This window comes from Oncorhynchus gorbuscha, linkage group LG03 (genome assembly GCF_021184085.1).
Source record: "Oncorhynchus gorbuscha isolate QuinsamMale2020 ecotype Even-year linkage group LG03, OgorEven_v1.0, whole genome shotgun sequence".
Lineage (NCBI taxonomy): Eukaryota > Metazoa > Chordata > Actinopteri > Salmoniformes > Salmonidae > Oncorhynchus > Oncorhynchus gorbuscha.
The window spans coordinates 45,140,577-45,163,677 of record NC_060175.1 but is presented as its reverse complement, the minus strand read 5'-3'; the positions used below and the strand labels follow the sequence as shown (position 1 = coordinate 45,163,677).

The 23,101-nt window shown below is 46.8% G+C and overlaps 1 protein-coding gene across 1 annotated transcript in view; it reads left to right on the top strand.

Moving 5' to 3' along the window:
* Positions 1–23,101, top strand: part of magi1b (membrane associated guanylate kinase, WW and PDZ domain containing 1b) — a 216,373-nt gene that overhangs the window by 181,763 nt on the left and 11,509 nt on the right. Inside the window, 4 exon segments of the mRNA XM_046342648.1 lie at positions 1,112–1,744; positions 12,628–12,659; positions 15,637–15,883; positions 20,090–20,181. Coding sequence (XP_046198604.1) covers positions 1,112–1,744; positions 12,628–12,659; positions 15,637–15,883; positions 20,090–20,181 — 1,004 coding nt within the window.

Here is a 23,101-nt window from a genome sequence, read left to right as displayed (position 1 = left end):
AGTGTAGGTGTAGTAGTGTAGGTGTAGTAGTGTAGTGTAGGTGTAGTAGTGTAGGTGTAGTAGTGTAGTGTAGGTGTAGCAGTGTAGGTGTAGCGGTGTAGGTGTAGCGGTGTAGGTGTAATAGTGTAGGTGTAATAGTGTAGGTGTAATAGTGTAGGTGTAATAGTGTAGGTGTAGTAGTGTAGGTGTAGTAGTGTGGTGTAGTAGTGTAGGTGTAGTAGTGTAGGTGTAGTAGTGTAGGTGTAGTAGTGTAGGTGTAGTAGTGTAGGTGTAATAGTATAGGTGTAATAGTGTAGGTGTAGTAGTGTAGTAGTGTAGGTGTAGTAGTGTAGGTGTAGTAGTGTAGTTGTAATAGTGTAGGTGTAATAGTGTAGGTGTAATAGTGTAGGTGTAATAGTGTAGGTGTAATAGTGTAGGTGTAATAGTGTAGGTGTAATAGTGTAGGTGTAATAGTGTAGGTGTAATAGTGTAGGTGTAGTGGTGTAGTGTAGGTGTAGTAGTGTAGGTGTAGTAGTGTAGGTGTAGTAGTGTAGGTGTAGTAGTGTAGGTGTAATAGTGTAGGTGTAGTAGTGTAGGTGAAGTAGTGTAGGTGTAGTAGTGTAGGTGTAATAGTGTAGGTGTAATAGTGTAGGTGTAATAGTAGTGGTGTAGTGTAGGTGGTGTAGTGTAATAGTAGTAGTGTAGGTGTAGTAGTGTAGGTGTAGTAGTGTAGGTGTAGTAGTGTAGGTGTAGTAGTGTAGGTGTAGTAGTGTAGGTGTAATAGTGTAGGTGTAATAGTGTAGGTGTAATAGTGTAGGTGTAATAGTGTAGGTGTAGTGGTGTGTAGTGTAGGTGTAGTAGTGTAGGTGTAGTAGTGTAGGGTAGGTGTAGTAGGGTAGGTGTAGTAGTGTAGTGTAGTGTAGGTGTAGTAGTGTAGGTGTAATAGTGTAGGTGTAATAGTGTAGTAGTGTAGGTGTAGTAGTGTAGGTGTAATAGTGTAGGTGTAATAGTGTAGGTGTAATAGTGTAGGTGTTCTAATTGAGCAATATACAGTTCCAGTGTTACTTCCATGATTTCAGTTTGTGACATGGAGCTAATTATCCAACATAAATTTCACCTTCTCTTCCCCTAGGTGACGTGATCGTGAGTGTCAATGACACGTGCGTGCTGGGCTACACCCACGCTCAGGTGGTGAAGGTCTTCCAGTCCATCCAGATCGGCTCCATCGTCAACCTGGAGCTGTGCCGCGGCTACCCCCTGCCCTTTGACCCAGACGACCCCAACACTAGCCTGGTGACCTCCGTGGCCATCGTGGACAAGGAGCCTATCATCATCAACGGCCAGGAGAGCTACGACTCTCCGTCCAGCCACGGCAGCCAGACCGGAGGCCCCGTTAATGGGATGAGAGAGTCAGGACCCCACAGCCCCTCCTCTGCCGAGGTGGCGTCCAACGGCTCGCACGGTTACCCCAGCGACTCTGTGACGCTGGCGTCGTCCATAGCGACGCAGCCGGAGCTGATCACAGTGCACATGGAGAAGGGAGACAAAGGCTTTGGGTTCACCATCGCAGACAGCCCTGCAGGGGGAGGACAGAGGGTCAAACAGATCGTAGACTACCCCCGCTGCAGGGGCCTGAAGGAGGGGGACATTATTGTGGAGGTGAACAAGAGGAACGTCCAGAGCATGAGCCACAACCAGGTGGTGGACCTGCTCAGCAAGTGCCCCAAAGGAAGTGAGGTCACCATGCTGGTGCAGAGAGGTGGAGGTAAGACACAATAAACCGGCCACAACATGCAAAGTTTTGAGTTCTGGTTGGCAAGCTCCCGCCTCTTCTCTCCGTCTCCATTTTCAGGAATCTGGAGAAAACATATTTTGATTGGATAAGGGTTAATGTCACGCTCCGGAACTTTGGGTTGAATGTGTCAATGTGTAGTTCATACATGCATAATCTATGAGAAGAATTACTATCTTACCTCAATTAGCCACGACAAATAAGGTTATGAAGTCTAGGAGATCAGGAAATATGTTTGTTTTATTTACACATATTTAACCCCTTAATTTTGTTGGCACAAAACTACCTCTATACTTCCATTCGTTTGTATGGGTTACCTTCAGTCTCACACACACACACATTTTGGCCATAGAGCAAACTGTCTCGTAGCCGGTTTACACCAGACACCGTTGTAGCTCAAACGCTTCGGACGCTACAGGCAGAAGGTGGCACATCAGCATTACCGACTTATTTCAGATGAGTCCCTTGACACATATGGGGTTGGTAGAGCAAAACGGAAACCACCATCGTGAGAGTCTCTCCATAGAGTAGTTTATAGGCCAAACCGTTCGGACGCTTTGAACGTTTTTTGAGAAGAGCGATTTTCGGGATGTCTCCATGATCTGATAAACACGGCTGTAGCTCGGCCACCTCCCACCACAGATGCGGAAGGGCGACATAGCTTATACTGACAGATTTTAATGTTTTTATTATTTATGACACTTAGATTGATGCACCGGTGCGTCAATCGACTCTTAAGGATAGGTTATCCCTAAAACAACACAAAAGAGAAAGTTACATTATTGAGAAACAATTGTGGTGTCTCATTTTATTTCTCCATCCTAGCTTGTGTCCATGAGCATTTGTGTTTGTGCAAGCGAGCGTGCAGATTCGACTGTCTGTGTCGAGTGAGAACTCGGGACAGGATTTTGACTAGGTGTGTGATTGGAGAAACGGTCTCATAAAAGAGCTGAAGAGAAGACTGTGTATGAGGGGGATGATTGAATTTTGGTCTCACTCCAATCCCCAGACAGACAGTACCCACTACCCAGAACACACCTCCACAAAGAGCCCTGACTCACACTGAGAGAGACATGTAATTGGAAAGTTTTCACTGAGACGGAGCGGTCTGAACTGGCATTGGAGGTCCTCTGGGAATGATTCATTTGTGGATTTGAAGGACCTGAACATCCGTCCTGTAATGCTGAGTGTTGAGGAACAGAACTGGACATTGACTGGGTGCTCTGCTATCACAAATGGCTCCGTTCCTCTCCCTGTCTTGCTTTATTAATGGCCACCATTAGTCTGAGGGGGTTGTGTACAAGCCCGTAAAACGCTACAGCCATAATGGTCCGCTTTTTATGGATTGTCAATAAAACAAAATGTTTGTGCGTTTAACAGAGACTCCCTGGACCAGAGAGTGGAGAGAAGGGTGGGCGGGACGGTTAGAGAGGATCATTCCTCAATGTGTCATGGGTGGAAGACGGAGCTGATATGAAACCACTTTTTACTGCTGCTGTCTATGTCTTCAGAGCAAAGCAGATACATACTGTGGCTCTGTACAGAGTGTACCACTACTCTCTGGAAAGCAGAGACATACTGAGGCTCTGTACAGAGTGTACCACTACTCTCTGGAAAGCAGAGACATACTGAGGCTCTGTACAGAGTGTACCACTACTCTCTGGAAAGCAGAGACATACTGTGGCTCTGTACAGAGTGTACCACTACTCTCTGGAAAGCAGAGACATACTGTGGCAGAGTGTACCACTACTCTCTGGAAAGCAGAGACATACTGTGGCTCTGTACAGAGTGTACCACTACTCTCTGGAAAGCAGAGACATACTGAGGCTCTGTACAGAGTGTATCACTACTCTCTGGAAAGCAGAGACATACTGTGGCAGAGTGTACCACTACTCTCTGGAAAGCAGAGACATACTGAGGCTCTGTACAGAGTGTACCACTACTCTCTGGAAAGCAGAGACATACTGTGGCAGAGTGTACCACTACTCTCTGGAAAGCAGAGACATACTGAGGCTCTGTACAGAGTGTACCACTACTCTCTGGAAAGCAGAGACATACTGTGGCTCTGTACAGAGTGTACCACTACTCTCTGGAAAGCAGAGACATACTGAGGCTCTGTACAGTGTGCCACTACTCTCTGGAAAGCAGAGACATACTGTGGCAGAGTGTACCACTACTCTCTGGAAAGCAGAGACATACTGAGGCTCTGTACAGTGTGCCACTACTCTCTGGAAAGCAGAGACATACTGTGGCAGAGTGTACCACTACTCTCTGGAAAACAGAGACATACTGTGGCTCTGTACAGAGTGTACCACTACTCTCTGGAAAGCAGAGACATACTGTGGCTCTGTACAGAGTGTACCACTACCCTCTGGAAAGCAGAGACATACTGTGGCAGAGTGTACCACTACTCTCTGGAAAGCAGAGACATACTGTGGCTCTGTACAGAGTGTACCACTACTCTCTGGAAAGCAGAGACATACTGAGGCTCTGTACAGAGTGTACCACTACTCTCTGGAAAGCAGAGACATACTGAGGCTCTGTACAGAGTGTGCCACTACTCTCTGGAAAGCAGAGACATACTGTGGCTCTGTATAGAGTGTACCACTACTCTCTGGAAAGCAGAGACATACTGAGGCTCTGTACAGAGTGTGCCACTACTCTCTGGAAAGCAGAGACATACTGTGGCTCTGTACAGAGTGTACCACTACTCTCTGGAAAGCAGAGACATACTGAGGCTCTGTACAGAGTGTACCACTACCCTCTGGAAAGCAGAGACATACTGTGGCAGAGTGTACCACTACTCTCTGGAAAGCAGAGACATACTGTGGCTCTGTACAGAGTGTACCACTACTCTCTGGAAAGCAGAGACATACTGTGGCAGAGTGTACCACTACTCTCTGGAAAACAGAGACAAACTGAGGCTCTGTACAGAGTGTACCACTACTCTCTGGAAAGCAGAGACATACTGTGGCTCTGTACAGAGTGTACCACTACCCTCTGGAAAGCAGAGACATACTGAGGCTCTGTACAGAGTGTACCACTACCCTCTGGAAAGCAGAGACATACTGAGGCTCTGTACAGAGTGTACCACTACCCTCTGGAAAGCAGAGACATACTGTGGCAGAGTGTACCACTACTCTCTGGAAAGCAGAGACATACTGAGGCTCTGTACAGAGTGTGCCACTACTCTCTGGAAAGCAGAGACATACTGTGGCTCTGTACAGAGTGTACCACTACCCTCTGGAAAGCAGAGACATACTGTGGCAGAGTGTACCACTACTCTCTGGAAAGCAGAGACATACTGTGGCTCTGTACAGAGTGTACCACTACTCTCTGGAAAGCAGAGACATACTGTGGCAGAGTGTACCACTACTCTCTGGAAAACAGAGACATACTGAGGCTCTGTACAGAGTGTACCACTACCCTCTGGAAAGCAGAGACATACTGTGGCAGAGTGTACCACTACTCTCTGGAAAGCAGAGACATACTGAGGCTCTGTACAGTGTGCCACTACTCTCTGGAAAGCAGAGACATACTGAGGCTCTGTACAGAGTGTACCACTACTCTCTGGAAAGCAGAGACATACTGAGGCTCTGTACAGAGTGTACCACTACTCTCTGGAAAGCAGAGACATACTGAGGCTCTGTACAGAGTGTACCACTACTCTCTGGAAAGCAGAGACATACTGTGGCTCTGTACAGAGTGTACCACTACTCTCTGGAAAGCAGAGACATACTGAGGCTCTGTACAGAGTGTGCCACTACTCTCTGGAAAGCAGAGGACTACTCAGTAGAGGAATGCTTCTGCAAGTTACCTTGAAAACATGGGGTGAACCTATTGACTCATGAGTGTCATGTATGTAGTACAAATATTAACAATTCTCTTTCTCTATGGTTCACATACTTCCATTCGTCTCATATTGAGCTCTGTTCTCTCAGTGGGTGCTACATGTCAAAAAGCTCTGTTCTCTCAGTGATCATTGCTCAGTCTGAGCTCTGCTCTGGGGTTGTGTGTGTGTGGATCAGACAGCTAAGATTTTGCCTGCCCCACGCAGACAGCAGGATTAATTACTCTCTGCTCTGCACTCCTCAGGCCTGGCTGCTAATTGGGGGGTCTGATATCAGCATCGCCTCTCTCCCTCTCTTGCGTTCTCGCTTGCTCTATTTCTCTCTCTCTCTCTCTGGGCATGAGTGTCACTAGTCAGTCCACACAGCCAATTACAAGCCTTTGACAGGGAGCCAGAGGATAACTCTAATTGGCAGAGATCTGCCCCCTCACTATCCGCCTCCTCCTCCTTTCCCATCCTCCCTTCCAGTGTGTACAGATTCCCACCCGAGCGTCCGGTCCAATCCCGCGGGTTCTCGGTGCGTACAGTGTACTGAGCTCATTAAGGCCTGTGTATGCAACAGTGCTCCTCTCCCCTCTCTTGGAGTAAGCTGACTGGCTCCCCAGCACAACACTAGATTCTCACTGGATTCTTCTCATCCTCCTCTTTCTCACTGGTGATGGTGGACACTGCATAAGTCTCCATACTGAACCATGTGTATATGACACAGCAAAGGTCCTGTGTGGGTGTGTCTCCCGTCTTTTGCTGTTCTGCATCCTGTTGTCTTCTCAAGCCAGGAGGTGTGATTAATACCTTCCATCAAGGAATCCATTATGATGCCCATCCCTCCATTTGTCTCATTATGCTGCCTAATGTGCTACTTTTTTCTCCGCCTTCCTGCTGAAACGTTCTGATTATGACACTGACATAATTCATTCTAGGCCCTAAAGACACGCACTTCCCATGAATTTGCTTGAATGGGTGTAGATGTCCGTGGTCTACGGAGATGGGAGAGGTGGTGCAGCCAGCATCGGTTGTGTTCCATGCAGAGCCATTGTGTGGAGAACACCTGAGCTCGAGGCTAGCTCTCTGTAGCGCCACAGCCTCCCTCATTATCCACCCAGATAACGCCAAATCAGTCCCATTCCTGTGCTTTAAAGGTATCCATTCACTTGTTTGTTAGGCTGGGTGGGCATGGTGGACAATACAGTAGATGCATACAACACAGGCTCGGCCTCTCAACCACCTCCGAGGAGGGGAGGAAGGAGAGAGGATGTCAGAGGCGGGAGGAGGATGATGAAAGAGTGGCACAGCGACACCCCTGTCGATCTGTTCATCTTCTGAGACATCCATCAGAGGTGACAGGGTTGTTCCCGGCGGGGCTGGGCCCTTGCACTCCTCATTCCCCCAGAGCGGAGTGAGGGATGGAGGGAGGATGAACCGGGTTAGAGACTGACATGGCGAGTGAGGATGTGTGCCAGTCTGATAATAACCTATCCATCCACTACACTGTTGCTTTCTGCCAGTGGGCTGAAGCGAAATGACCAATCTACACCTGCAGTGGGTTCGAAGGTCTCTAAGCCAATGTCCAACAAGTGTAATATTCTAGCTAATATTTCTCTTTCCTCTGTGTCTTCACGGGGAGCTTTAAGTGCTGTGGAGCGGGAACGACTTTCCCTCTCAGACAGAGCACAGTGTAAGATGGTTGTTTCTGCTGTGTTGGGTTGTGAAGCCAGAGTGCTGCTAGGAAGGAGACGTCGCTGATCTCCACCCTGCTCTAGATGTTCTGCTGCTAACAGAGACACGAACACACCCACCCAGAGACAAAAGGAATTGATTTAATGGAGATAGATACATTACATGACCAGAAGTATGACCTTTCCACTAGATGTTGTAATATTTCTTTGCGGACTTATTGAGCATTATTGAGGTCGGGCACTGATGTTGAGAGGTCAGCATTCCTATTCATCCCAAAGATGTTTGATGGGGTTGAGGTCAGGGTTTGTGCAGGCCAGTCAAGTTCTTCCACACCGATCTCGACAAACCATTTCTTGATGGACCTCGCTTTGTGCACCGGGGCATTGTCATGCTGAAACAGGAAAGGGCCTTCCCCAAGCTGTTGCCACAACGTTGGAAGCACAGAATCATCTAGAATGTCAATGTATGATATAGCATTAAGATTTCCCTTCACTGGACCTAGCCCAACCCATGAAAAACAGCCCCAGACCATTATTATTCCTCCGCCAAACTTTACAGTTGGCACTATGCATTCGTTCTCCTGGCATCCGCCAAACCCAGATTCGCCTGAAGGACTGCCAGATGGTGAAAAGTGATTCGGAGCACATTTCCACTGCTCCAGAGTCCAATCGCGGCCAGCTTTACACCACTCCAGCTGAAGTTTGGTATTGCACATGGTGATCTTAGGCTTGTGTGCGGCTGCACGGGCATGTAAACCAATTTCATGATGCTCCCGACAAACAGTTATTGTGTTGATTTTGCTTCCAGAGGCAGTTTGGAACTCAATAGTGAGTGTTGTAACCGAGGAAGGATGATTTGTACGTGCTTCAGCACTCGTCGGTCCCATTCTGTGAGCTTGTGTGGCCTACCACTTTGTGGCTAAGCCGTTGTTGCTCCTAGACGCTTCCACTTCACAATAACAGCACTTACAGTTGACCGGGGCAGCTCTAGCAGGGCAGACAAACTGACTTTTTGGAAAGGTCCTATGACGGTGCCACGTTGAAAGTGTCTGAGCTCTTCAGTAAGGCCATTCTACTGCCGATGTTTGTCTATGGAGATTGCATGGCTGTCTGCTCAATTTTATACACCTGTCATTAACGGGTGTGGCTGAAATAGCCAAATCAATTCATTTGAAGGGGTGTCCACATACATTTTTATATACTGTATAGTGTAGCTTTATTTGCCCATTTAAAACGCAATACAACCACATGTGATAACGCATATAAAATCCTAGAGGATGACACAAATTTCCAATGTGGTCCTGTTAAATAAATGTTTTTTTTTTAATGTATGAACATAAAATAGTAGGCCTAGCCTACTGGACTTGTGTAGGTTACACACTTAACACATAACAAAACAAAGGACAGGATGACATTGTTATAGACATTGAGCAGGACTCCCTCATTAGATCAGCCATTTCAGACTGTTAAACTGTGTTAGATGATGGTTTGATGATGGTGAAGCCGAACATCTACAAAGATCTTAGGCTGCCTTACGGCGCCATGTAAGGGCTGAAAGCATGCGTTGCACAACATGTTGCTGACTTCACGTTCAACGCTGATAACGAATGGCATTGCAGAGAAATTGTATAGTGATCCAATGATCGAGGAATAGAGTGCCAGCAGCTTGGCCTCCAGATTCTGCCCCTGCACTTTTGGGCGACGGGCTTCGATTGTGTATGAGCCAGAGTCACAGGCGAAACAAGGACAAGGTGAGTCCACCTCCCCTCCTACCTCCTCCCCCTTCTCTTCACACCTCCATGCCTGGGGGGGGGGGGGGGTCATACATCTCAGCCATCTCGGCATTCCTTTGTTTCCATGACAATACTCTGCAGCACTCTGCAGTGGGGCTTTCCTCTATCAAATCAAATTGTATTGGTCACATACACATATTTAGCAGATGTTATTGTGGGTGTAGTGAAATGCTTGTGTTCCTAGCTCCAACAGTAGAGTAGTATCTAACAATTCACAACAACACACACAGCTAAAAGTAAAAGATCGATCAATGTCGGCGTGGCATTGACTGAAATACAGTAGAATAGAATACAGTATATACATCTGAGATTAGAGTGAGGGAGTGGGTCAACCCTCATCCTGTTCTCTCTGCCCAGAGAGACGGGACAGACAAAAGGGAACTGCTCCCAATTGTCATTTCTGCCCAGCATCGTAATCCACTGCATAAGCCTCTCATAGACAAAACATGGACAACTTGCATCGCTCCAGGCCTGGATGCTTTTCTCGTCACTGCGGGTGTATGATTCAAAGGTGAGGTTGCTAACGCCTGCACCTTTTCCTGGTCACCTTTTCCATGTCACAGGACTGGGGTGCACATATGTCACTTTCAATCCCGTCTTCTATACATTCGCTACCCCGGGTAAATAAACATCTGCATTGGTCGTCTCAGTCACGTCCGTGACAGCCTATTTGTACATTGATGACATGTGGCTCAGTCTGTACTGTGCAATATTCTGGACCGGCCTGCCGAGGCAACCGTTGCCAAGAGACCATCTGTCAGTCCACTGTGCGCCTGTTGCGGTCGCCGTTGTGACAGATGGGCTGGGCTGTCGGAAGCCATCCATCTGAGGCCAGATGGAAAGGGGGGGGCCGAGACGTGGACCCCCTCCCACTCCGCCGGACATCATAATCGCCTCAGTAATAGCCTCCGTTTAGCAGCCGCTGTGGCCAGCGCCCTCTCAGACTGACCTCTCTCTGTGGACCGAGCAACATAGTGACCACTACAGCCTACGTGAGGGCAGTGGCGGAGGATTTCAACTGAAGTGGCATGATGGCATCACCAAAAATGGCAAATGAATAAATCACATATTGCGGTAGTGTATAAATAGAAGGTATGCTGTTTTCAGATGAAAACAACCATTGCTGATCAGTCACCTAAATCCATGTGACAGATATGTTCAGTAGTGTGTTTTGAGTTTGAAAAGAAGGCTGGCTCAAGCCTGTGTTTTCTCTCTCCTGCGCAGTCCATCAGTGTGAGAACCAGCCATGCTAGTCCCCCTGTGTGTAATTAAAAGCTGGAGGGTGGATGATGCTGTAAGCTGCATCGATAAGAACACCGGTGGATCCAGGGCTCTGCACATGCCCAGCAGCACCACCCTACCCCTGAAGCAGAGTGAGAAGTGAAGTAGCTACTAGCTAGCACGTTTAGGACACCCCTAACCTGTCTCTGGCACTGTCACTTTGTCTGAATCCTGGGAGGGGCAGATGCCTCTACATTTGATAATGATTCTAAAGGTCTGTTAAAACTCAGTGCTGCTTTCTGAGGAACTGTACAGTTCCCCTTCTCCCAATCCTCTGGTGTTTTTAGAGAGCTGTGTGGTACCATAAATGGTAGTGTGACTCGTTTGAGGAGAAGAGCGAGGAGGGCTGTGGAGGGAAGGTTAGTACAGGAGAGGAGTGAAGAGAAGGGGCTGAGAGAGGATGAGAAGGAAAGTTTGGGGAGGTGATGAGAGATTAGCGTGGGTACAGTGGGGGATGGTTGAGGGAAGGTGAGATGGAGAGGCTTGCTCTGCTGCAGAGTATATGAGGGTTTAATGGCCACCCAGAGTAGCCAGTGTGGAGTCGTGCAACATACTGCAGAGGCAGATTAGACACGTAGTAAACAGGATAGTGAAGAAGAGACTGACACAAACACACAGAGGCAGGGATGGTCAAATGGTGTTCAGGGTGAGTGGAGTAGGGTGTGGCTGTGGTATGCCAAGACAATAACAATTGCTGAAAGAAGAGGAGAGCGTGATAGAGGAAGGGAGCAGGTAGGGGAGAAGAGGAGAGCGCTATAGTGGAAGGGAGCAGGTAGGGGAGAAGAGGAGAGCGCTATAGTGGAAGGGAGCAGGTAGGGGAGAAGAGGAGAGCGCTATAGTGGAAGGGAGCAGGTAGGGGAGAAGAGGAGAGCGCTATAGTGGAAGGGAGCAGGTAGGGGAGAAGAGGAGAGCGCTATAGTAGAAGGGAGCAGGTAGGGGAGAAGAGAGAGGGATTAGGGGAGTGAAGAGATTTGTTGAGATGAGCAGTGATGGAGAGGGGAACATTCTCTAAGGTAGCTGGACTGTGGACCACATTACAGTGGCCATTGAATACAGATGTTGAGGGGATAAGAGCCATAAAGAACTGCCTAATCCAGCTCAATCCCCCAGATCTCCCTAAAGGATTTACACACAAACTGGCCCTGTTTTGTCAGGATCAGAGATAGACACTTCACCCCATCAAATCCTGTCTGCATGTACAAATGCTCTTACACACTGAATACAATACATGTATGTTTTACTCGTTCTCTTCTTTATGCTGCTGAATACCATTATACACACGTGCACACAGATCTAGGCTATGTTTTCATTTTAGTCTCATTACTCTCTGTTTGTGTTCATGTTGGAGGCTCTAATGATATTCCTGCCAGTGTGGGACTCTATTAATGTATGAACATATTATTTATGCTAATGCAGGCCCTGCCTGTCAGAGCCTGCCTCCGATTGATGAGAGCGGGATGGAAAGAGCGGAGTGAGCGCGTGCGCATGTCTGTGTGCACGTATGTTTACTAGCGTGTGGGTGGAGAGGAGGGATGGTGAGGGGGAAAAGCGAGATGGAGAGATGAGGGGGAGGGTGAAAAAGAGGAGAGGGAGAAAAAAGCCAGCGCTAGAGCTCGAGACGGGAGAAGAGCGGTGTGACTGCCTCTAGATGCTGGAGCCTTCCACACCCGAGCGGCGTGCTGAACGGACGCAGAAAGATGGTCTCAGTAAGAGGGGAACTGACGGTTGCCTACAATTTAATGTTCAGTATCTTGGAGTCCTTCTCCATGGGTACGATAGCAGAGTTAGCTCAGAGCTGCCCCTCTCTCGCTCTTTCTACCCCTCTGTCTGTCTCTCTCACACACACATATACACACACACTCTTTCTTTCTCTCTGGCAGTGGGTTAGGCAGGGTCTAGCGAGCGGAGCGCTTGGTTAGCCCTCGGGGTTGGCCCCTCTTCTGCTGCAGCAGTCAGCCGCCGTGCTAATGCAGATAGATCGCGCTGCCCCCTTTAACGCGGTGCGCGGGAGGGTGGATGCGAGGGAACGAGCCAGAGAAAGAGAGGGAGAAGATAACTCAAGCAGAGACGAGCAGGCTAGCGCTGCTCCACCTCTGGAGTCCCTGTTTGGAGTCCCCCGTCTGCTCCACGCTGGGGTTTTGTTCTTCATCTTTTATCTGTGGGGAAGGTGAAATATTATTGTGTGTCGTTAACACTTTTTTTTTTTCTTTCTTTCTTTTTTTCTCTCTCCGTGGTGATCTGGATATTGCTTCCCAGGGGTGGCTCCTGCAAAGAAGAGCCCAAAGCTGGTGAGTGCCAAAAATATCTATACCTCCCGCATCCACATCTCCCTTCCATTCCCTCCATCCATCCCTCTCTCCACTCTCCTGTGTGGAGTGCTAATGTTGGTTGGTGTGTAGAGCATCCCAGAGCAGCGAGGGATTTTCTCTATCAGGACTCCCGCTGTGTTTTGGTCCTGATGAGAGCTTTAAAGACGTGTGTGCTGGGTCGGAATAATGTTGTGTTGGGTGAAACTGTTTTTGCTGGATGATAATGCTGCACTGGTTGATTATGTTGACCCATTGGTAGGCAGAGCAGGCCTGCTCATGGATAATTGTTTCATTATCTATGCCATGTTCTCCTGGCTTAATGCATTCTAGGTAAATCGATGAGTAAATTAGGCCAGCCTTGGAAAAAGCATTCCAAGCTTGTGGTCCAAGTGTAGGGTTGATTTCTGAGAGTGGTCCAGCTCTTCTTAGCTTCTATTTCTGGCCCCAATGTAGAGAGTATGGAGAAGTCATGTGATTGCTAGAGACTGGACCACTGTCAGTCTGTGTTACCCTCTCCCTGTAGCCGATCTCTTGGGGGAGATGCTGCCTGTGTGCTCTCTCTCTGTTGTATGTGGAAAGAATGGGGGGTGGATTTGTGCTTCTGTGTTTTCCCCTCCTAGATGTATTCTCCCTTCCGGGTCGTTCCACCTCAAAAAGCACAATAAAAGGATTTCCACACCCACCAGCTCAGATTGTTCTCAAATCTCTTCTGTAAATAACTAACAGATGCTATTAGCATTACTTAATTATTTTTTGCTGAAATATAATTACATCTCTGAGAAATTAGGTTAATTGATTGCACTCAAATTGGCAATTTTAATTTATAGGATTAAATTAAAATTCATTAAATATTCACCCATCTTATATTGACCAAACTTCTTCCTACCAATGTGAAAGACATACATTAATGGGGGGTCACCTACAGACCCCCCATACCAATCCCACCCCGACAACCAGAATATAGTATCAGTTTAATGTTTGGATTATTACTTCATGCTATGTAACGTATTCCATGTTAATCTGGTTATGGATTTCTTGCCCTGTACAGAGAAATGTGTAATTGAAGTCGCTTGCATTGTTTACCATAAAGTAGTGTGAAAGTAGCATGTTTTGACCACTAGATGCCCCCATTCCCACTTTACCTCCTCACTATTTTCTCAGTTTTCCTTTGGTAACTTGGGTAGAAAACCTATAGATTTGGCTCATGATGAAAATACATTGTGTGGTCACCTTCACAATTTAAATCCTCAATTGAAGCAAGTCAGTCTGCGTAAGAACAAATTCAGTTTGTTTTTACGCTTAATCTGTGTCCCAAGAAACAACCCCTTTGTGTATGGTTACAACATTTCTGCAGCAATGTTTTGGGCTTGTAGGAAAAGTCTTCATATGCGAATTGCACCATATGGTTAGCCCTCTGAGAGCTGCCACTTATTGGACTGTTCAAGGAGAGTTGGGTTGGGTTGCTAAGAGAAGGACAAACTGAAATGGGCTTTTTATTGACTTTTATTTTGAAAGGGAAGTCCTATTAAGAATAAATACTCTTTTACAAATGAGCCCTGCACAATTTAAAACAAGTGCATCAATAAGCAAGCACAGACATGGAGGACTGGCTTGAATTTTCTACCCAAAGTTGCACAGGAAATGATCTATTTCGTAAACATTGAAGAGCCCAGCAAAATGGATAAAAGAATGTTGCGATATAGCAAGAACAGTGGCATCTAGTGGTCAAATATGTTACTTCCACACTTTTTTATTTTTTTATTTTACCTTTATTTAACCAGGCAAGTCAGTGAAGAACACATTCTTATTTTCAATGATGGCCTGGGAACAGTGGGTTAACTGCCTGTTCAGGGGCAGAACGACAGATTTGTACCTTGTCAGCTTGGGGGTTTGAACTCGCAACCTTCCGGTTACTAGTGGTAAATAATGCAAGCAATTTCAATGACCTTTGGGGGGAAAAAGACATCCCCAGATTCACATAATATGAAGAAGCAGTGATCCAAACCACAGCTTTCAGCAGTGATCCAAACCACACCTTTCAGCAGTGATCCAAACCACACCTTTCAGCAGTGATCCAAACCACACCTTTCAGCAGTGATCCAAACCCACACAGTGATCCAAACCACACCTTTCAGCAGTGATCCAAACCACAGCTTTCAGCAGTGATCCAAACCACACCTTTCAGCAGTGATCCAAACCACACCTTTCAGCAGTGATCCAAACCACACCTTTCAGCAGTGATCCAAACCACACCTTTCAGCAGTGATCCAAACCACACCTTTCAGCAGTGATCCCAACTGGATGTTGGGTACTTTATTTATTGAATATTGTCTGAATCCTATCAATTTGGGTGCAATCAATTAGCTTAGTTCTCCAAAATCAAATGACATTTCAACAAAATAATGTTTCAGGAATGCCAATCTTACCTGTTTCTAACGACAGGAACAAATTCCGAACAATCTGAGATTGTGGGTGTCATGGCTTGCTGAAATGATATTACATCGCTCTTCAGTTAAACACCCTTCTCACTGTTACTGTATGTCTCTGAATGTCTCCTCATGCATTGGGGGAATAGGGTCTGCCATTAATGTACTCAGCTCTGTGTTCAACAAAAGGAATAGACTATACTCTAGTCAGCCGAGCTCAGTTTCTTTTCTGTTAGGATATTTGACTGAATTCTTCACTTTCCCAAAAATAAATCTCATGAACAAATCTGCTTGATTATGCCTTGGGTATTGTTAAAGAATGTGTTTCTGGTTGACATCACTGGCCTTGATTAAAACATATGTATTTTGGCTGACTTCTGTAATACGTATTTATTTATCTTTACTACTTTCTCCTACTCTTTCTATCCCTCCTTCTTATGCTATATCTCTCTTTCTGACCCTCCTTCTCCCCCTCCACATTTCTCTCCCTGTCTTACTCCTTCTATTCCCTCTCCCTCTTCCTCATGCAGCAGTTAGCGAGGAAGGACAGTCAGAACAGTTCTGTGCACAGTGTGTCCAGCCACCGGAGTACCCACACTGACTCCCCTGTGCACCCATCCCTGGCCACCCCATTCAGCGAGAGCGCCGCCCCCCCAACCCCCTCCCAGCCCCTGCCCGGCCTGCCTCCCCAGGAACCTCAGGCAGACGGAACCATCCAGAGGAAACCGGACCCCTTCAAGATCTGGGCCCAGTCCAGGAGCATGTATGAAAGTAGGCGTAAGTATTTACTTTTGGTGTTGGCTCGGGTGCGCCCTCTGTCCTGTCGGGTTGGTATTGCAGTCCGGGGCTGGTGACCCAAGACATATTGCCTAATAGTATCCTGTTGTCTTTTGTATATTGACCTAGAGTGGGTGTTAACTTGGTGGGTTAGGGGTGTGGACTGTTTGAAGGGCATTGTGGCAGTTGAAGGAAGAGCGATAACAACAGTCTCTAAGGAGAGTTGGTGATGCTAATCACACTCCTGATCCGTTTAACCTTGACCAAGGGTGTTATTATCAGTAAATAGTGTGCTCTCTGGAACGAACTGTGCCAAGTTTACCTCTACGCTACTCTTTAGAACACAGCTCCAGAGAAATGTGGATATAATTTGCGGTGGTGGTGGCGGCTCCAATATTTCCCTGGTAGTCTGGTGAGGCTAACGGGTGCAAGTCTCCCCAATTAACAGGAATATCTCTCAACCGCTGTCAGTCGCCCTCTTGAGTATTGGAGAGTCCAGAGTGTTCAAGGTCTAATCATTTCTCTGGTGCTCCTGCTTTCATCAAGGTTTCATTATTTAGAGGCCCTAAAGGGAGAGGAACTGGGTACGGTACCGACAAAGTTGGCTATCTCCTCAAGTGAGAGAGGATAGGGGAGAGCAATTCTAGAATTGTAAAGAAACAAGGAAGAAGAATAGGGGATTGTTTAGTCAACTCAGCCTTATTCAGCACTTGTACATCCCTGTCCTGAGGAAATAGGACTTCATTACCGGTGTGATGACATGTTTACCTGATAGATTCTGAAATCAAAGCCTGGGAGAGCTGAGGCTGTAAACGCACCATTTGATGACCACCCTTTTCCGAACCTGAGCAATGCAGGTTGGATAAGTTTCGAAGTCTGCCCATGCTTGATGTTTGCTCAGATGCCATTTTGGTGGTGCTGGATAGTGGATACTAGCCTCTCTTCAGATCAGGAAGAGGAGATGGGAAGTTAATCTGCTTGTTCTCCAGAGTCAGTCTGAGCTGGGCAGATTGAATAATCTTTGTTTAGTATGGATCTGTTCCTAGCCAGTGGTTTAGAAGCTGAGCTGCTGTATTGATCTGATAAGCTGCCAAGTGCCTAGCTGGGGCCCTTGTGAACGAGAAGATTGAGACGGTTAGCCTGTGCCATGCCCATCTCGGCCATACCCTGAGTCCCAGTGTGGTAGAAAGAGGGCTAGCTCTACACTGTGAGCTCTTCTGTTGACTCTGGAACAGATTTCAGCCAAGCTGGCCTCTAGCCCTTCTCCTTCCCTCCCTGCTGGCTCTTAGCGGCTTTAGTTGTGGAGGTCTGTATAGTTACATGTTGTATCCCATGGGGGGGCTGAACGCATGGACACACACACAGACAGCTTCAGGCTGTTGCTTGGAACAGTGTTTTTCGGTGGTCTGCCCACCTCCAGTGCTACGTGACCCATGAGCTGTCAGTCGCTGCAGTGCACCGCTATGTAGCAGCTTGGTGCCTCCCTGACAGCTAGCTCCAGTACTGCCACCCTCTTCCTCTTCCCTCCTGCTCAGATCTCCTCGGCTAGGGGCTTCCTGACTGAGCCTGAGGAGCAGCACTGCTGAGGCCCTTCTCAGTAATACAGCACCAGGCTGGCATACTGGTGAGCTGGCTGAGTGCTAGGGAGAGACTTCCTGTCACCTACCTACAAAGTGAAGAAGGATTTTGTCTTGAAACACATCCGAAAGGATAGTATTCAAAGAGATCCTAAATATGGAAGTTTGATAAAGTTAGGTACTTAGGGGAATTTCACAGCCCTCTCCTCTCTTGCTTTGAATGGTGATTTGAAGGTATTTTGGGAATAGATCATTTTCTTTTGATGGGAAGTTATTAGATATTTACACATTCCTCAGGCTATAGAGGAAAAGGCCGAATGAGGCAGTGGTGTGGTGTATAGGCTACTGTAACAGTAGAGTAGAGAGGCTGAGTGAGACAGTGGTGTAGAGGCTACTGTAACAGTAGAGTAGAGAGGCTGAGTGAGACAGTGGTGTGGTGTAGAGGCTACTGTAACAGTAGAGTAGAGAGGCTGAGTGAGACAGTGGTGTGGTGTAGAGGCTACTGTAACAGTAGAGTAGAGAGGCTGAGTGAGACAGTGGTGTGGTGTAGAGGCTACTGTAACAGTAGAGTAGAGAGGCTGAGTGAGACAGTGGTGTGGTGTAGAGGCTGAGTGAGACAGTGGTGTGGTGTAGAGGCTACTGTAACAGTAGAGTAGAGTAGAGAGGCTGAGTGAGGCAGTGGTGTTGTGTAGAGGCTACCGTAACAGTAGAGTAGAGTAGAGAGGCTGAGTGAGACAGTGGTGTGGTGTAGAGGCTACCGTAGTAGAGTAGAGTAGAGAGGCTGAGTGAGACAGTGGTGTGGTGTAGAGGCTACTGTAACAGTAGAGTAGAGAGGCTGAGTGAGACAGTGGTGTGGTGTAGAGGCTACTGTAACAGTAGAGTAGAGAGGCTGAGTGAGGCAGTGGTGTTGTGTAGAGGCTACCGTAACAGTAGAGTAGAGAGGCTGAGTGAGACAGTGGTGTGGTGTAGAGGCTACCGTAACAGTGCAGTAGAGTAGAGAGGCTGAGTGAGGCAGTGGTGTGGTGTAGAGGCTACTGTAACAGTAGAGTAGAGAGGCTGAGTGAGACAGTGGTGTGGTGTAGAGGCTACTGTAACAGTAGAGTAGAGAGGCTGAGTGAGACAGTGGTGTGGTGTAGAGGCTACTGTAACAGTAGAGTAGAGAGGCTGGGTGAGACAGTGGTGTGGTGTAGAGGCTACCGTAACAGTAGAGTAGAGTAGAGAGGCTGAGTGAGGCAGTGGTGTGGTGTAGAGGCTACTGTAACAGTAGAGTAGAGAGGCTGAGTGAGACAGTGGTGTGGTGTAGAGGCTACTGTAACAGTAGAGTAGAGAGGCTGAGTGAGACAGTGGTGTGGTGTAGAGGCTACTGTAACAGTAGAGTAGAGTAGAGAGGCTGAGTGAGGCAGTGGTGTTGTGTAGAGGCTACCGTAACAGTAGAGTAGAGTAGAGAGGCTGAGTGAGACAGTGGTGTGGTGTAGAGGCTACCGTAACAGTAGAGTAGAGAGGCTGAGTGAGACAGTGGTGTGGTGTAGAGGCTACTGTAACAGTAGAGTAGAGAGGCTGAGTGAGGCAGTGGTGTTGTGTAGAGGCTACCGTAACAGAAGAGTAGAGAGGCTGAGTGAGACAGTGGTGTGGTGTAGAGGCTACCGTAACAGTGCAGTAGAGTAGAGAGGCTGAGTGAGGCAGCGGTGTGGTGTAGAGGCTACTGTAACAGTAGAGTAGAGAGGCTGAGTGAGACAGTGGTGTGGTGTAGAGGCTACCGTATCAGTAGAGTAGAGTAGAGAGGCTGAGTGAGGCAGTGGTGTTGTGTAGAGGCTACCGTAACAGTAGAGAGGCTGAGTGAGGCAGTGGTGTGGTGTAGAGGCTACTGTAACAGTGCAGTAGAGTAGAGAGGCTGAGTGAGGCAGTGGTGTAGAGGCTACCGTAACAGTGCAGTAGAGTAGAGAGGCTGAGTGAGGCAGTGGTGTAGAGGCTACCGTAACAGTGCAGTAGAGTAGAGAGGCTGAGTGAGGCAGTGGTGTTGTGTAGAGGCTACCGTAACAGTGCAGTATAGTAGAGAGGCTGAGTGAGACAGTGGTGTAGAGGCTACCGTAACAGGGCAGTAGAGTAGAGAGGCTGAGTGTGAGGCACTGGTGTGGTGTAGAGGCTACCGTAACAGTGCAGTAGAGTAGAGAGGCTGAGTGAGACAGTGGTGTGGTGTAGAGGCTACCGTAACAGTGCAGTAGAGTAGAGAGGCTGAGTGAGACAGTGGTGTGGTGTAGAGGCTACCGTAACAGTGCAGTAGAGTAGAGAGGCTGAGTGAGGCACTGGTGTGGTGTAGAGGCTACCGTAACAGTGCAGTAGTATAGAGAGGCTGAGTGAGACAGTGGTGTGGTGTAGAGGCTACCGTAACAGTGCAGTAGAGTAGAGAGGCTGAGTGAGGCATGAACCACTGGCCTGATTCAGAAGGAACTGCAGGTGTGCTATGTGCTCATTGAATGACATCATCAGCTCCCTCCTTCCATCTCCTCCAGTCCTCTGCCTCTGTTCTCCTCTGAAAGGAAAAGGGGGAGGAGGGGTTACAATGTGTGGGTTGTGATGTAATGATCCAGGATGTAGTGATCGATGCTGATGGATAGTTCTCTGGTTGCAGTGCCTGACTTCCAGGAGCAGGATATCTTCCTGTGGAGAAAGGACACGGGCTACGGGTTCCGGATCCTGGGAGGGAACGAGCCAGGAGAGCCGGTGAGTTGGAGGATTCAACCACACACTAACATCACTGCTCTGCATACAGTGCATTCTGAAAGTATTCAAGACTCCTTTACTTTTTTCACATGTTGTTACGTTACAGCCTTATTCTAAAATTGATTATATTGTTTTTTCCCCCTCATCAGTGTACATACAATACCCCATAATGACAAAGCAAAAACAGGTTTTCATACATTTTTGCAAATGATGTATAAAAAAAATATAAAAAAATGGAAATATCACATTTACATGAGTATTCAGACCCTTTACTCAGTTCTTAGGTATGACGCTACAAGTTTGGACTCATCTATATTTGGGGAGCTTCTCCCATTCTTCTCCGCAGTTCCTCTCAAGCTCTGTTAGGTTGGATGGGGAGCTTCGCTGCACAGCTATTTTCAGGTCTCCAGAGATGTTCGATCAGGTTCAAGTCTGGGCTCTGGCTGGGCCACTCAAGGGCATTCAGAGACTTGTACCGAAGCCACTCCTGCATTGTCTTGGCTGTGTGCTTAGGGTCATTGTCCTGTTGGAAGGGGAACCTTCACCCCAGTCTGAGGTTCTGAGCACTCTGGAGCAGGATTTCATCAAGGATCTCTCTGTACTTTGCTCCGTTCATCTTTCCCTTGATCCTAACTAGACTCCCAGTCCATGATGCTGAAAAACATAATGCTGCCACCACCATGCTTCACCGTAGGGATTATGTCTGGTTTCCTCCAGACGTGAAGCTTGGCATTCAGGTCATAGAGCAACCTTGGTTTCATCAGACCAGAGAATCTTGTTTTTCATGGTCTGAGAGTCTTTAGGTGCCCTTTGGCAAACTCCAAGCGGGCTGTCATGTGGCTTATACTGAGGAGTGGCTTCTGTCTGGCCACTCTACCATAAAGGTCTGATTGGTGGAGTGCTGCAGAGATGGTTGTCATTCTGGAAGGTTCTACTATCTCCACAGAGGAACTCTGAAGTTCTTTCAGAGTGACCATCGGTCACCTCCCTGACCAAGACCCTTCTCCCCCAATTGCTCAGTTTGGCTGGGCGGACAGCTCTAGGAAGAGTCTTGGTGGTTCCAATTGTTTTCCATTTAACCTCTAGCGTCGAGCAATCCCGTATCCGGGAACGTAATGATACCCTCAAGCTTATTACCATAACGCAATGTTAACTATTCATGAAATTGCAAATTAAGTGAAATAAATATATTCACTCACAAGCTTAGCCTTTTGTTAACAAAACTGTCATCTCAGATTTTCAAAATATGCTTTTCAACCATAGCTTCACAAGCATTTGTGTAAGAGTATTGATAGCTAGCATAGCATTAAGTCTAGCATTCAGCAGGCAACATTTTCACAAAAACAAGAAAAGCATTCAAATAAAATCATTTACCTTTGAAGAACTTCGGATGTTTTCAATGAGGAGACTCTCAGTTAGATAGCAAATGTTCATTTTCCAAAAATATTATTTCTGTAGGTGAAATCGCTCCGTTTTGTTCATCACGTTTGGCTAAGAAAAAAATCAGAAAATGCAGTCTTTTCAACGACAAACTTTTTACCAAATTAACTCCATAATATCGACAGAAACATGGCAAACGTTGTTTAGAATGAATCCTCAAGGTGTTTTTCACATATCTATTCGATGATAAATCATTCATGGCAGCTGTGTTTCTCCTCGAAGCAAACAAAAAATACACGCAGCTGGAGATTACGCAATAATTGCAACGGAGGACACCAAGCGGCCACCTGGTAGATGTAGTCTCTTAAGGTCAATCTTCCAATGATTTGCCTACAAACGACAAAGTCTAAGCTCATTCGTGACCCATACAAGGAGACATTGGAACACAGCGCATTCAAAATCTGGGGCACTTCCTGTATGAAATTTAATCTTGGTTTCGCCTGTAGCATTAGTTCTGTGGCACTCACAGACAATATCTTTGTAGTTTTGGAAACGTCAGAGTGTTTTCTTTCCAAAGCTGTCAATTATATGCATAGTCGAGCATCTTTTCGTGACAAAATATCTTGTTTAAAACGGGAACGATTTTTTTATCCATAAATTAAAAGAACGCCCCCTATATCCAAGAAGTTAAGGAGGAGGAAGGCCACTGTGTTCTTGGGGACTTTCAATGCTGAATAACATTTTTAGTACACTTTAGTACATGTGCCTCAAAGCTCTACAGACAATTCCTTCGACCTCATGGCTTGGCTTTTGTTCTGACATGCACTGTCAGCTGTGGGACCTTATATAGACAGGTGTGTGCCTTTCCAAATCATGTCCAATCAATTGAATTTAACACAGGTGGACTCCAATCAAGTTGTAGAAACATCTCAAGGATGACCAATAGAAACAGGAGGCACCTGAGCTCAATTTCGAGTCTCATAACAAAGGGTCTGAATAATTATGTAAAGTTTATTTTCTTTAATATATAGATCATTTTGCAAATATTTCTAAAAACCTGTTTTCGCTTTTTCATCATGGAGTATTGTGAGTAGATTGATGAGGGGGGGAAATAATTGAATCCATTTCAGAATAAGGCTGTAACGTAACAAAATGTGGAAAAGGGAAGTGCTCTGAACACTTTCCCAATGTACTGTACATCTATACTCTCTCAATAGGTATTTTAAATTCAGTTGAAAAATAATACACCTTTCAACAGATTCTAAGTACCTAGTTATTGGTCTTGGACAATTATTATGAGACTTCTCAGTTTATTATGACAGATATTTAGGATAGAGCTTTGTATATTTTTAGCGTCTTTGTGTGCCATATTTTCCTGTTTAATTGATGGTTGTAAACTCCTCTGTTGGAGCCAGATGAATCAACTACAGCAGCAGTGTCGGTCTGCGTGTGGTGATGGTTGAGGTCTCAGCTCGGTTCTGTTGCTTCACTTGCTCTTTCATCTCCTTGCTGCAGCCTCAATCAGAGAGAAGAATATCTA